This window comes from Sinohyriopsis cumingii, chromosome 12 (assembly GCF_028554795.1).
Source record: "Sinohyriopsis cumingii isolate HCF-2022 chromosome 12, ASM2855479v2, whole genome shotgun sequence".
Classification (NCBI taxonomy): Eukaryota; Metazoa; Mollusca; class Bivalvia; order Unionida; family Unionidae; genus Sinohyriopsis; species Sinohyriopsis cumingii.
The window spans coordinates 128,686,405-128,702,400 of record NC_142972.1 but is presented as its reverse complement, the minus strand read 5'-3'; the positions used below and the strand labels follow the sequence as shown (position 1 = coordinate 128,702,400).

The following is a 15,996-nucleotide window of genomic DNA, read 5'->3' as shown; positions in this document are numbered from 1 at the left end:
TGTAAAAACAGATTTATATTGTCATGCTGAGGGTAGCAGGAGGGACATCCGTGAAATAAGCATCCGTTAAACTCGTACACGATCCTGGGGTTTTCTAAGTCCCATTAATCCACCGAATACGTTCCGATGGTCTTTTCGCCTCCTCCTTTGCGGGCAAGTTGGATCCATTTGTCTTCCTTGTCGCACAAGTAATGTAGCCAGCACAGGGCTTTGACCGAGTATCGACGTTTGACAAAGTTCGTCGTTTGAGGGCTGATGACAGCCATGGTGTTTTCGGGCATGGATTTTTGTCGGAATACTAAGGAACACGCTTTGGCAATGGTCGAGGCTTCTTTCAAAGGATCGATCCCTCCGTATTCCATGAATAATTCTCGAAATTTCCACAGCAACGCTGTAAAATGTCCACGTCGGAACGACAATACTTTAACATTTTATCCTGAAAGTGGAAGGGGTCCGAGGCGTGAATCTGGTACCAAGCGTAGAAAACTTCTCGTTGTTCGGTACGCATGTTGTCGGGGTCGTAGCAGTGAGTATCCTTACGTGGGCAAATATTATCACTTCTTCGCAGGGCACTCGCAATTGCGGAAACTAACCTTTGACATCTTCTGTCATTCCAAACGTTTTAGGCGTTCGGCTCAAAGGCATGGAAAAGTAACTCACCGAATCTTTAAACCGCATGGAAATGATTTTAGCTACGTTCAATGTCACTTTAGGACGTTCGGTACTTTGTTCCGTAGAGTATCTCAAACGAAACTGTCCATCGTATTTCGAGAAGGGCACAATCTCAGAAGTTGGAAAGCACTTTTCTGCCGTGAACCTTGCGTCTTCAATTGTTGTCGGTAACATGTTGTACTGACAAAAGTGCGCTGACAAGTAGGGCAATGCACTCGTTCTTGTCCTTCGTCAAGGCAGGGTTGAGAGGCCAAACAACCTGAGCATTTCGATCCACAGTGCTTGTGTTGCTCTCGATTGTTATATTCATAGTCGCATTGATTCACTGCGCACAGACGCTAGCACATCTATATAGCGAATGTGACATCACAAGTTCCAAGTTCTCTTCAGATTGGAAGACAGACTCCGTACTTTGTAAGGCGTATTGGGATTGGTGAAAAAAGTCAATCCGTTTCGATCCGCTCTACCACTATAAATAACCACGGTTCATTTAATTCGCTTCACTTGTTCTCGTCACAAGATGTGGACTAACGTTGAATCATCTACCCTCCTATCGCCGATGTTGTTCCGTACGGACTTACCCATGTATGTAAGATCATCGTGGACAATCATTCGGATCACCGATACGAGCGTTTGGAAAAGAAGAATCTATGTGGAGAGACAAGGCTGTCTGAAGAGAGTCTTCATCCACGGTCCAGAAGTCAGAAGAAGTTTGAGAAAGGGAAGACCTATGCGATGAGGATGCCCTCTATCTTAACGGAATGATGTTAGCACCAAAAAATACAAAGGTGTTTTTTTTTTCAGGGTCACTCATATGCCTCGAAAAGATTTGCTTTCTTGCCTAAAACTTTTTTAGTCGATATTATAGTTAAGGTATGATAGATTGATGTTCATCAGTCTATGTCTATGCGTTGTGTGTGTTATATATGTATATGTCTATATCTCTGCTGTATTTATCTCTCCCTAGGGTAGCGTGTATTAAGGTCAAACCCTTGCTACATTGTTACTAATGTCCAGAACCGTGACGTCACCGCACCTGTTCCATTCTTATTATCGCTATACACACCTCCCCCACTTTCCCTTGTTGCTATACATGCCCAATATTCCCCATGTTTAATTCCCCTTGAGGCTAAAGGTTCCCAGGGTGATCTGAAAAGTCTTGACGCTAAACGTTCCGAAGGGGTGTGTGTGTGTGTGTCTGTCATGTATTTTTCATTGACATTAAAGTATCCCCATTAGCTACTGATATTCCCTTTGGGCCGTATAGTGCTCCAGTAATACTAATTTAAACTTGGCCGCATTTGACCCACTTTACTACTCACGCAGACATGTTCTTAAATTCAGCTAACCTTGTGTTCCTTATTTAGTATGGCATGCAGTTTCTTAAATAAAATAAAATATTGCCGTTGGTATGAAGGAGTTTACATTTTTTTTCAAATAGGAACAAAACTGTATGCTGAAAATATTCATTAAAGATGGTAGATTAAATCATTTGGTTGACTATTTATTTATGCAGCCAAAAATCTTTGAAAAAATATAATTGAGATAAAAGTGTCATTTTGAATACAGTCAGTCCTAATATTATCACTTCGAACGGCGGATTTATCCAGGAATTCCCAAAAGAAGGCAGCACGCTGTTTCTTTGAAAGAGAAAAGGACAGGGTTTGGATATCATAATTGGTAGTTAGACGTGCTGACTTTACTGGGCTAACACTTAATGAACAGTCTAAGCAGAATCACCGTCGGCATAGGGATTATCTATGTCTGAGATATCAAAAGACATAGGTATGGCAACCCACCCACCCCCAGACATGGCTCGTTTCTTTTGCGGACTTTTCGATCTCTTAAAAAAAACAACAAGGTATCATGTAATTTGTCCGAAAACAGTTTACGTTGCTCTTGAAAACCTCATTTCTATACTTTCTATGTTTAAGTTTATATAACAGACATCCCTTATATCTGTTATAATAAATCTATGGCGAAAGTGAAACTTGTGCATTCCATTTTGTCTAACTTAAAGTGCTAAAATTTAACAATTACAGTTTTGATTGCTAGGCGCGCGCCACCGCAAGAGGAGGAAGAAAAAAAAATCTCTCAGATATGACAGTATAGTCCAGGATTTAAACAAAGTTTATTTTACGAGTATATAGTTTAGTACATTGACTGGTTATTGTTTTTACTGTGGAGGACCTTTTTGATCCGTGTATATTGCACTTTCTCTTTCATATAAAGACATTACAAGCAGGTAAGTACTGAATAAAATTTATTAGTTATTAATTGAATCTTTCCAGTTGGACTTGTCTGTCGCACCGCAAACAACCCAACTATCATCATAAAATAGGTAATCTGCACTATATATAAACAGTGCCGCAGGAAAAACGGCAATTGTCATCAGACAGATCACTCGCAAACGTTATTATTGGTCAGCTAGGTATGCAACACTTGGCTGTTCCCATAATCGGCTTTACCCTTTATGTATTTCAATATAGTATTTGAAAGTGACATTCAATGATATATACAAAAAGCTTGAATAAGCTATCCGTAATATATGTGATGGATTCAGAAATAAGTCATATATTGCTTTCTTGGTTTGTGAAAACGATCGATAATGAGACGCACACTTTTCAGTGGGAGGTGAAAGCACTCGCCTTGCCAGTCGTCGTGACAAATTCCCTCAGTCGGGGATTTGAATGGTTGAGTAGGTAGGGGAGATGAGATACATCGGTGGTTTCCGTTTACAGGATGAAAAAGAAAGGAATTGTGTAAGCTGATTCATAACGAAGTAGATACAAGTAACGTGAAAGTGCGAAAGACCGTTCTTTTGATTGTTGCTGAGAAAGCAAACCATTGTAGACTTTACTGTTCGATAAATTTGCGAGCTATTCCTCTGTACAGCGCTGAGTACGGTTCCTTAAGTACATGTACACGCAATGTGTGAATCGGAATGCCAGAACATCTCTCACTATTTTGAACATGTAGCTCAGGTACGCTTGAGAGTAAGAAGTGTGCTTAGCAAATATACACGTGTGTTTTGATGTATTATAAGGAGTATTGGAGATTTTTTAATCAGTATTTATTTTCTGCGTGTGTTTGCGTTGTGCTACATTGGCTGTGTAAGAAATATTTGGAAAACGGTGTTTGCGTGATACATTATGGCGCGACAATTGGTGACAGTATTTTTTTCCTTGGTGACAATAGTTTTGGTCGTTTCACCTGGAGAATGTAAGACAGTTAAGACCTTTTCTGTCTCCCACAATGTTCCAGTGGGGTATACCATTCTCAGAGTGCCTGATGCATCTGTTATTGTTGCTTTGCAGGAAGAGGCAGTGCAAATTTTTGATACATCCGGTTTAGGAAATATTCTGACAAAGGACAGATTGACAGATTTCATTGGTAAATCATTCCCATTCCTTGTGAAAAATAATGCCAGTAACTCAATGTTCCAGGATATTATACATATCAGAGTGTCAAATCATACTAGTGAGATGGTCTTTCACCAAAACGAGTATGTAGGCACAGTAAAAGAAAATCAAGCAACCAACACAAATGTTAATATCGTTGGTCACCTGGGTATAAAATACACTCCGGATCTGGCCACAAGTGACATCAAATGTTCGTTTATCTCAGGAGACCAAGGCAGGTTTCATCTTGAGCTGGTGTCCTATGGAGCTTTGCATGAAATGAAAGTTTGGACTTCACTCCCATTGGATCGAGAGGAAAAAGATGTTTATGATCTTGTTTTGATTGCAGAATCACCAGAAGGGGAAGTTGCTCAAACAACTTTATATATCCATGTATTGGATGTTAATGACAATCCACCAAGTTTTGACAAGTCTGAATATTTTGCAATGCTTCCATCAGTTATGGTAAATTCTGAAATAATAAAAGTGATGGCAAATGACCCAGATTTAAATGATGCTGTAACATACTTTCTTGAGGATAATAATATATTTCAGATTGACCCAAGCTCAGGTCAGATTTTGTCCAAAAATGATTATATATTGCCTGGCCATTATGTAACTAAATTGTTTGCAAAAGATGCAGTCGGTCATGTTAGTGCTCTTGCAGTTCTCAAGACTTGTGTGTCTTCAGTGAGCAATGCATTGAAATTCATTCCACAGAACCTGCATCATGTCCAAAAGCGAGCTGTAATCACAGTACAGAGGCGGTTTGAAATTGTTGAAAATAGCACAATGACTTCTGCTTTATTCTCCATTGCCACTATTCAGCCTCCCCTTCCAGGAAGTAAGGAGCGTTACGCTTTAGTATCAAGTAGTGTGGATATATTTCGTCAACCAGATTTGAATGGAAATGTGTACCTCAAACCAGGAATAAAACTAGACTATGAAGATATCAGTCATAGAGAGATCAGCTTGGTTTTCAACATTACAAGGACAGATGATTCTGATGGTAAGAATTTTATTTTTTCAGTAAGAAAAAATTTAGGATTAAGAAAATTCTTACTTCTGAAATTTTGACCATGAGGCACAGAAGAAGAAGAAGCAAGGTCCAGTTTATCTTTTGTTTAATTTCTAATGCACTTAAATGGAAACCCTTGACCAGCCTGTTATCTAAAAAAAACATTACTTGTGATCATTAATGGTCTCTGGCTTTAGTAGTTGTTTACCCTTCTGGCTTTGTCAAAATTTCCTCTCATCCTTCCTATCCCACTTTAGATATTGTAATTTTAATGTTAGGACGTGACCAAAATGAAAGAGTTACTATATTTTGTGATAATTACATTCAAAGTTGGAATTAAGTGTACAAAGTGTACTTAAATATTCTTAAAATGTGCCAATTGGCGTAGTCAGAATGACTAATACATTTTGGTATCACGCATAATAGAATTAGAGTAAATTTTGATGGCATTAATGAAAAAATCAAATTAGAATCAATAATAAAGATTTGATTGAAAATAGTTTCCAAGCCAAAATGGAAACTGTAAAATTCAATTAGGCAATTTTGAATGGCAATATGAAATGATTGCTCGATCTTTTCAACCTTAAGTCCAGGCAGGGGAGCTATCTGGAGTGTGGTGGTAGTACTGAAATTCGGGTAGGCTATTCCCCTTCCAGTGTTGTTGAGTTAGTCAGTTGGCTCCACTCTGTAAGGCCCACACCAAACCTCACTTGAGGGTACACTCCAACGAACTGTATTACCACCAGGTGGTATTTGTCTGGAGTACTGCAAATTTCTTTTTCAGCCCTCTCTTCCATATGTCGAGGTCGACTGTAATCACCAGACGGCTATCGTGCTATCTTCTTTAATTCTTGTGATAACATTGTCTGCAGCTGGTTCTCTGGTGTTGCTCTCTAGACGTCGCCCAAGTGAATCTCTGTATTTGAATGAGAACCTGATAACTGGTCCAAAGCATCAAACACAAAATATGTATCAGCTGTGTTATCATGTATGATTTGTACAAGGCAACAAACACAAAATATGTATCAGCTATGTTATCATGTATGATTTGTACAAGGCATTAAACACAAAATATGTATCAGCTGTGTAATTTACTACAAAGTCAACATTTGTTGAAGTGTCATCATCTGCTTACACGGTATAGTACACTGTGTTGTGTATGACTGGTACAAGGCATCAAACACAAAATATGTATCAGCTGTGTAATTTACTACAAAGTCAGCATTTGTAAAAGTGTCGTCTGCTTGTACAGTACAGTATGGTGTGTTATTATGTATGATTTGTACAAGGCATCAAACACAAAATATGTATCAGCTGTGTAATTTACTACCAAGTCAACATTTGTAGAAGTGTCATCATCTGCTTATACAATACAGACACTGTTATTATGTATGACTTGTACAAGGCATCAAACATAAAATATGTATCAGCTGTGTTATTTACTACCAAGTCAACATTTGTAGAAGTGTCATCATCTGCTTACACAGTACAGTACACTGTGTTGTGTATGACTGGTACAATCCATCAAACACAAAATATGTATCAGCTGTGTTATTTACTACCAAGTCAACATTTGTAGAAGTGTCATCATCTGCTTACACAGTACAGTACACTGTGTTGTGTATGACTGGTACAATCCATCAAACATAAAATATGTATCAGCTGTGTTATTTACATACTACCAAGTCAACATTTGTAGAAGTGTCATCATCTGCTTACACAGAACAGTACACTGTGTTGTGTATGACTGGTACAAGCCATCAAACACAAAATTTTGACATGCTGCACTTGGGCAGTGTATAAGCGTACAAGTCCTGGATCAGCAAATCCGGCTTTGTCCCTTGATCTTTAAAAAGAGGCAGAGGCACATATAATCTCACCTTGACAACTTAATCATTGTAGAACGCCATGTTGGAGTATCAGTACCTAAAGTTTGTGTGAATTCATCTTGACAACACACAGCAGTTTAGGTACAGCACATGTACCAAGATCAAAATTGACTTTATATATAGAGACCATCTTATCTCCCACCTTTAATCCCTAGGGCCAGATTTTATGGCATTTAATTTTTCACTAATTAATATGCTTTGCTTAATTTAGTTTTTTGCTCATATGATGCTTGGTATGTTTTTAAATATCTTTGTCATTGCATAGTGTAATGCAAGGTATTCCTGCAAGTTTATTTTGTGTGAGTGAAGATTTTGTTTTACTTGCAGAGAAGACAACACACGATTATAAAGAATCATTGGGATTGAAGCTAATTGACGATGATGATCTATTGTTGGGGAACTTGGGGCTTCCTTTTGTTTTTTGTTTTGTAGGGGTAACATGATATTTTGATTTAGCATTCTGTTTAGGCCAAATAAAGAAGTATGATATTAAATCCCACAAATCCAAGCCGAACCATGTTTATAAACCCCCTCCCCCCAGTTTTTTTTTATACTTCTGCTACTTTATTTTTAGGAAAACTTTGCTGCTTTCCCATGGGTGCAGCATGTTACTTTTGGCATGTCTTGCCTTAAATCTCCTGAGCATTCAGTATATTGCATATACAAATATTCTATGTAAGCAGTTGGACATCAACTTGGCATGACTGTTTTTCACTTTACCATGCATCAACTTGGCATGACTGTTTTTCACTTACCATGCATCAACTTGGCATGACTGTTTTTCACTTACCATGCATCAACTTGGGATGACTGTTTTTCACTTTATCATGCATCAACTTGACATGACTGTTTTTCACTTACCATGCATCAACTTGGGATGACTGTTTTTCACTTACCATGCATCAACTTGGCATGACTGTTTTTCACTTACCATGAAGTATTCATTGTAATGTTGGTTTGGAGTACATACAAATGCTCGCTTTTCACTGCCACATATAGCCTTATTATGTGCTGAAAATGGTGAGACACCATGAAACAAACCAAACAAAACACTGTTCCCAAAAGTTGATTCACCCAGGAGAGACCTTTTTGCATTTCATATTCACTGATTGACAAGTTTTTGTGGACAGCACAGAGGAGTCATTTATATTACTTGCACACACTCCCATTTGTTTATACCCTCCTGCCAATTTCAAAAATAAGCATCAGCGATACAAAAAAAAAATGAAGTCCTACTAATGTGTCTTTGGAGATAGCCTGAGACTACACTCAATTGACATGTTAATTTTCTCTTCTGAGCTTGAACAAAGTTTGTCTTGTAATCCTTATTGACGCATTCTACATGTACTTCCTGTTCAGACAGTTTGCATTTTTCCAAATCATCAGATGTTTTTTTTTTTTTTAAGCATCTGCTGCCAGTAATGCCAGTCTTTGGGCTTTCTACAGCAGACTAAAATATTGATTTGTGCTGTCTGCTGTAGAATTTAACATTGAAATGCTAGCTCATGCTCATCTTGCCTGACACAATAGTCAGTGTCCCTTTTCAATTAGCATTTCTCTCAAGGTCATTTTGTGAAATGCATTGTTGCTTGAGACGGTTTAATTGTCATTTTGTGCATCCAGTACAGCTTGCATGTGAATGACTTCTCAAATTACAAGCTGCACATCAAGGAGTCAGTATTCATGTACATTTGTTTATATAATTTCCATTAAGTGATGTTAAATTACCAAACGCATTATTAATTTTGAAATATAAACTATTATGAAAATGAAGTTTCTTAATTTCTATTTCAGATACTGAATAGCGTATTTGAAAAGAATTAAGAACTTGGATTTTGTGTGTAATGGAAATTTCTCCAATAGTCATGTACAAATTGTATGGATATTGCTGGAATGTAATATGTCCATGACAGTTGCTGAGATCTTAAACATTGGTCATGCATATCAATAAAAAAAACTATAAATGTTTTCAAATAGCATGCTTATCTCAAAAATTCAAACATAAAGCATCAAAATTTACAAAAAATATTTGTAACAAAAAATGCTATTGAAAGCGTCCTATACAACATAATACATGTTTGATACAGTTTGTCCTGTTGTTATACAACATAATACATGTTTGATATTGTCCTGTTATATAAAATAATGCATGTTTGGATACAGTTTGACAGTTTCTGGTACTAAATTGGTTTTCGGCATGAATCACTGAATGGACACATTTGAAAATATTATAGGGACAGTTTTAATTGATATTAAATATTGTGATCTTTGATAACTTTTGCAACTTTTTATTTATTTAGACTTGATTCAGAAATGGAATCTCTTTTACCATGGTTGCGTTTTTTTGTATCTTTTTTTGGGAGGAAATTGAGAGACACAGCTGTTAAGCCGGTGTCTAATGCATCAGTGTCTACTCCATACTGCCACATGTAGTTGAGTTTTTGGGTGGCCCATTCACTGGTAGGAATTTTGATGTAATTTGCTACACATAGTAGGGAGTGTGGATTGCTTTTTTATATTAAAGTGAGAGAGGTGTGGGTATACCAGACTTAAAACCCTACTTTTTTGTGTGTTTTAATTGATTTTAGTACAGATTTAAAAAGTTAAATCTCACATTTCTACGTATTTTGATAGAATTCAGTGCAGACTTGGTATGATACATGCATTAAATTCATGTTGGATAAGTGAAAAATTAACTTGTGTATATTTTACCATTTCCACAAGGTATGTCTCTTTATTGTTCCATACCCCTGTGGGGTCTAGTCCTAGTGTCTGGAAACCATCAAGATCCTAACCCTGTGTTCACACCCAGTCCCTTGGCATGAAAAACCAAAACCATTATACATACAGCTAGCATTAATCCCTGAGAGCCTCTAACCTTTGGGGTCTTTTCTTGGTCTCAAAACTTGTTAAAAAAATCTTAAAATTATACATAAATATATAGTGAGGCTGAATTATTCATTGCTGTCGTGATAATCATGACATTTTAGCTAGTATACAATATGGAATACATTTTATCCCCTATCACAACACTTCCAGCACAATGAAATCTGTGTCAGAGTCTGCATACTTTTTGTTTTTGTACACAAAAAATTTGCAACAGCTGAGCTTTCCGAATGCTTTTTTTTTGTCTGCAAATTCTATTTTATTTTGATTCATTTCTACAAAGTAAGAATTAATCAGGTATTATGGAAACTCGCAAACAATGTTTAACTGATTTTAATGGAATTAGGTGAAAGTGGGCATATTAAATCTTACCTGACAGGAAAATCAAGACACTTGTTAAACAGTTGTTGCCTGATATTCATTTTGATCAAGACTAGTTACACACGCATACTTTTTACATCTCTCTTTTTTAAGTGTTACACAGCAGTTTTAATCCATCGTATTGAAATCCGTTCATGATGTTTGGAACACTTGGATGATATTGTATGTTGTATTTAGAAAAATAGTGCCAACATTTTGGGTTTTATTTTGTATACAGTATTGGAAGAATACAAACTCCCATTTTGAATCAGCTGCTGTTCTATGCCATTTACAAGATGTACCATACTTTTCAAGTAATTATCATGTGTACTATTCCATCTTGACATAATGTCTTTGGTGCTGAGTGCAACCCTGTAGATGAACATGATTATCATGCGACTAATGCACTAAAATAAGTAGATGCATCAGAGTTTGATAAACTGTTGCATACTATACTGAGTTTGATAAACTGTTACATACTATACAGAGTATGATAACTGTTACATACTATACAGAGTATGATAACTGTTACATACTATACAGAGTATGATAAACTGTTACATACTATACTGAGTTTGATAAACTGTTACATGCTATACTGAGTTTGATAAACTGTTACATACTGTACAGAGTTTGATAAACTGTTACATACTATACAGTATGATAAACTGTTACATACTATACAGAGTATGATAAACTGTTACTATACTGAGTATGATAAACTGTTACATACTATATAGAGTATGATAAACTGTTACTATACTGAGTATGATAAACTGTTACATTATATACAGAGTATGATAAACTGTTACATACTATACAGAGTATGATAAACTGTTACATACTATACAGTTTGATAAACTGTTACATACTATACAGTATGATAAACTGTTACATACTATACAGAGTATGATAAACTGTTATTTACTATACTGAGTATGATAAACTGTTACATACTGTACAGAGTTTGATAAACTGTTACATAATATACAGTATGATAAACTGTTACATACTATACAGTTTGATAAACTGTTACATACTATACAGTATGATAAACTGTTACATACTATACAGAGTATGATAAACTGTTATTTACTATACTGAGTATGATAAACTGTTACATACTATACAGAGTTTGATAAACTGTTACATACTATACTGAGCTTGATAAACTGTTACGTACTATACAGAGTATGATAAACTGTTACATACTATACAGAGTATGATAAACTGTTACATACTATACAGAGTATGATAAACTGTTACATACTATACTGAGTATGATAAACTGTTACATACTATACAGAGTATGATAAACTGTTACATACTATACAGAGCATGATAAACTGTTACATGCTATACAGAGTATGATAAACTGTTACTATACTGAGTATGATAAACTGTTACATTATATACAGAGTATGATAAACTGTTACATACTATACAGAGTATGATAAACTGTTACATACTATACAGTTTGATAAACTGTTACATAATATACAGTATGATAAACTGTTACATACTATACAGTTTGATAAACTGTTACATACTATACAGTATGATAAACTGTTACATACTATACAGAGTATGATAAACTGTTATTTACTATACTGAGTATGATAAACTGTTACATACTATACAGAGTTTGATAAACTGTTACATACTATACTGAGCTTGATAAACTGTTACGTACTATACAGAGTATGATAAACTGTTACATACTATACAGAGTATGATAAACTGTTACATACTATACAGAGTATGATAAACTGTTACATACTATACTGAGTATGATAAACTGTTACATACTATACAGAGTATGATAAACTGTTACATACTATACAGAGCATGATAAACTGTTACATGCTATACAGAGTATGATAAACTGTTACATACTATACAGAGTATGATAAACTGTTACATGCTATACAGAGTATGATAAACTGTTACATACTATACAGAGCATGATAAACTGTTACATACTATACAGTATGATAAACTGTTACATACTATACAGAGTTTGATAAACTGTTACATACTATACAGTTTGATAAACTGTTACATACTATACAGAGTTTGATAAACTGTTACATACTATACAGAGTATGATAAATTGTTACATACTATACAGAGTATGATAAACTGTTACATACTATACAGTTTGATAAACTGTTACATACTATACAGTATGATAAACTGTTACATACTATACAGAGTATGATAAACTGTTACTTACTATACTGAGTATGATAAACTGTTACATACTATACTGAGCACCTAGTTTTGATCAAGAAAGCATAACACCAAAGAAAACGAAACTATCGGAATGAATCATGGAATTGGACATTCCAATGGGCTGAAAAACAAGAAAACTATGAAACATGGTTAGCTTTATGAATGTGGAAGAAATCATACAACCCAAGGCTTAGAAATTTCAACGTAATCATGTTAGACTAAGAGCTGCGAACATTTAAAACAAGAAACCATAACAAAATTGACGAGTGTGATAGAGGATGGTCTGGAATTTAGAATTTAGATCTTGCTGTAGGGAAATTTGTTATTTTATTTTTTTTAAGAAAAAAAGTTAATATAGTATGCTGTGTTACTTAAGAAAAAACTGGATATAATATGGTTATTTGTTTCTTCTTTCAGTGTCCTGGAAAATTTATTGATTTGAAATGAAATTCAACTAATTCAATAAATTAAGATAGAAGTAAGCATAATCTCTTACTTTATTCCTGCTAGCTGCCCAAAAAATAGACGAATGGCAAGATAAATGCATGGAGACTTGTTGTGCTATTATGGTTATCAACGGCCTTAAGTTTTAATTCGTTTATTTATAGTACTAAACATTTCACAGTAAATGAGCACTAGCAGTCTGGTGACCCTTTAAACAATTTCATAAATTGGATATTTTAATTTTTGGATTAGAACTAATTGGTTTTAAAAACAAAATTTTATGAGGTATTTTGTAAACAAGATAATACACAAACTTAATATTTCAGCTGTAGTCTTAATCATCAGCTGAAGTTGCTAATGATGTCTTTTTTAATATATCAAACAGCTTATTGAAAAAGATTAATAATTCAATGTGCATTTGATTATAGGAGTAAATCTGAGTGAGCGTGTCTTAGTGATAAAGCACTATCCTTTCAAGCATGTGCAACCTGTGGCCCATGGGTGCGATATAGCCAGCAATCTGGTTTTATCTGCTGATTTACATCATAGGGTATGGCTTTAAGATCGCTGGCCTGCACCCTGTAAGAAGTTGCACGTCTGGTTTATATAGACCTCTCCATTGTAAAACCTGGACTGTGTTTACAGTAGAAGCAATAGATGCTAAAAACTGAATGCTTAAAATTGAACTGTATTATGTAATTTTGAACTTGTTAAAATTTTCTCTATGCATTTTTAGTCAATATGTCATTGTTAAAATATACACATTTTTAGTCAGTCTGTTTAAATTATGAAATTTCTATAGTCAGTATATAGTAGATATGTTTATTTTCCATATGTCTGTGTAAAATGCATGCACTACTTATCAAGAGCTCTAAAATTCAAATTCATGTATCTGGGATAACATTACAATTTCATGTATCTGGGATAACATTACAATTTAATGTATCTGGGGTAACATTACAATTCATGTATCTGGGGTAACATTACAAGTTCATGTATCTGGGATAACATTACAATTTCATGTATCTGGGATAACATTACAATTTCATGTATCTGGGATAACATTACAATTTCATGTATCTGGGGTAACATTACAAGTTCATGTATCTGGGGTAACATTACAATTTCATGTATCTTGGGTAACATTACAATTTAATGTATCTGGGGTAACATTACAATTTCATGTATCTGGGGTAACATTACAATTTCATGTATCTGGGGTAACATTACGAGTTCATGTATCTGGGGTAACATTACAAGTTCATGTATCCAGGGTAACATTACAATTTCATGTATCTGGGGTAACATTACAAGTTCAACATGCCTATAATAGTCAACAGAAATGCTTTCTGCTGCAGTTGATAAAAGATCAGCAGTACTCTTGCTAATTATTTGGACAATTATTTTTCTATGGATGACACTGTGCATGAAATAATTATTCTAAAAACTGAACCGATGGAAGAACATTTCTTTTGGTCAGGGATGATACAGTTGGGTGTTTCAAATACACAGTACTGTATTAATTAGAGGTGTGTGGCAGTCCTAATTTTCTATTTTGAAATATCCCTGAGGTTCATTCTATAAAAATCTTCTCAAAGTACTTGTTTCATGAAAAAAATATTGCCAAATCTATGGATGGGAGCAACAAATTTTATTTTTGGAATTTTTTCCAATATGATATTATTTTTTCCACATCTATTTTTGCAGTTCACTCGTGATAAAGTAAATATACTTTTCAAATGCATCTTATAGCAAATTAATTTAATGGCAGTATTTACTGTGTATTTTACCTGCTGTACCTGTCTGAGCTGTTTCCACTTGGTTTCTTTATGACAAGGAGAGGTAATACAGAATAATTGGCTGTCAATTAGCAGTGTGACTTGTTAGGAGAGTTCACAAGAGGAGGGAAGGGGTGAAACATCACTATGTTAGACTTGCAATTCCTTTTGGCTGACTCACTCTGCCTTCCTTTTTTATGAGCCAGTAGAAAAATGATATTTTATGATGATACATGTGAAACCATTGAGAAGATACAGTTTGACAGATTGATTGTCTGACTAATGTAAATGAGCTTTAGTATTGGGGCACTCCTTTCCTGGAAGGAAAAGAATGTACTTTGTCTTTAATAATTTGAAATCTCGTTAATGGCAATTATCAAAGACAGAATTGTAAATGTGGTAAAAGTTACACATGTTAAATGGATAAGGTTGCTTTTAAATGGAAACTAATTGATGGCTGTTCAAATATGAAACTATCTTTTCATTAACCAGTTTGTTGTCTGTATTGCATTGAGTCTGGACTTCCCTTGTTGGGTCAAAGAAAAGTCATGTTTCTTAAATGGCATTTGAGAACAGCCGTAAGTTGCCACAGGTGAAACCATTTGTCCAGAGTAATTAAATATTGGTCATTAAATACTTTGGTGAAATTTTAGAATGAGTGTCTTGCACATAGTATTGCATACAATGCACTGGGTGAAAAGATGGCATTTATCAGTAGACAGTGCAGACTCTTTTGAAGCATGAACTTGATCATTCCATTTCTTCAGGGTCTTTGAAACTCATCTGTGCATACCTAGATAGATCTGAGTGAGGAAGATATGGTGTGTATTGGACTTCACACATACTTGAGACAATTTATACTGGAGTGATAAGAACAGATTTGGGGTGCCTTGTTTCCATCAAAATCTGCCAGGATGGTGGTCTATAGAAGATGTGGGGGGAGATTTAAGAGTTCCTTATCAGAGCACAATGTCACTGCAAAATGTCAGAAGGCTGTTTGAGATAGAGCACTAGAGCTGAACATAATCAAACCTGTGTGATGAAGGTATACATGTATATACAGCAGAATTGAAATGAACGTTAAGCGTTCAGATTTGAATAAAAATTTTATTGCAGATATTTTAATTGAAAATTGGTATTAAATATTTGTTTGTTTACCCAGAGTTTGGCAGTGTTTTGTAAAAGTTGTTGTTGTAGGGTTTAATGCCATTTTTCAGCACACGATAGACTATACATGGCGGCCAGTATTAATAGTGGAGGAAGAACCTGGAAAACCCCGGAAAGAACCACCGACCCACGAGAAGCTACTGGCA

General features: G+C 35.1%; 1 protein-coding gene across 1 annotated transcript in view; it reads left to right on the top strand.

Moving 5' to 3' along the window:
- Window positions 1-3,358: 3,358 nt before the first annotated feature.
- The window catches only part of LOC149787442 (neural-cadherin-like), a 171,334-nt gene continuing 158,696 nt past the window's right edge, over window positions 3,359-15,996 (top strand). Inside the window, exon 1 of the mRNA XM_089978058.1 lies at window positions 3,359-5,082. Within this exon, the coding sequence (XP_089834184.1) occupies window positions 3,825-5,082 (1,258 nt within the window). The 5' untranslated portion in view covers window positions 3,359-3,824. The remainder of the gene's footprint in view (window positions 5,083-15,996) is intronic.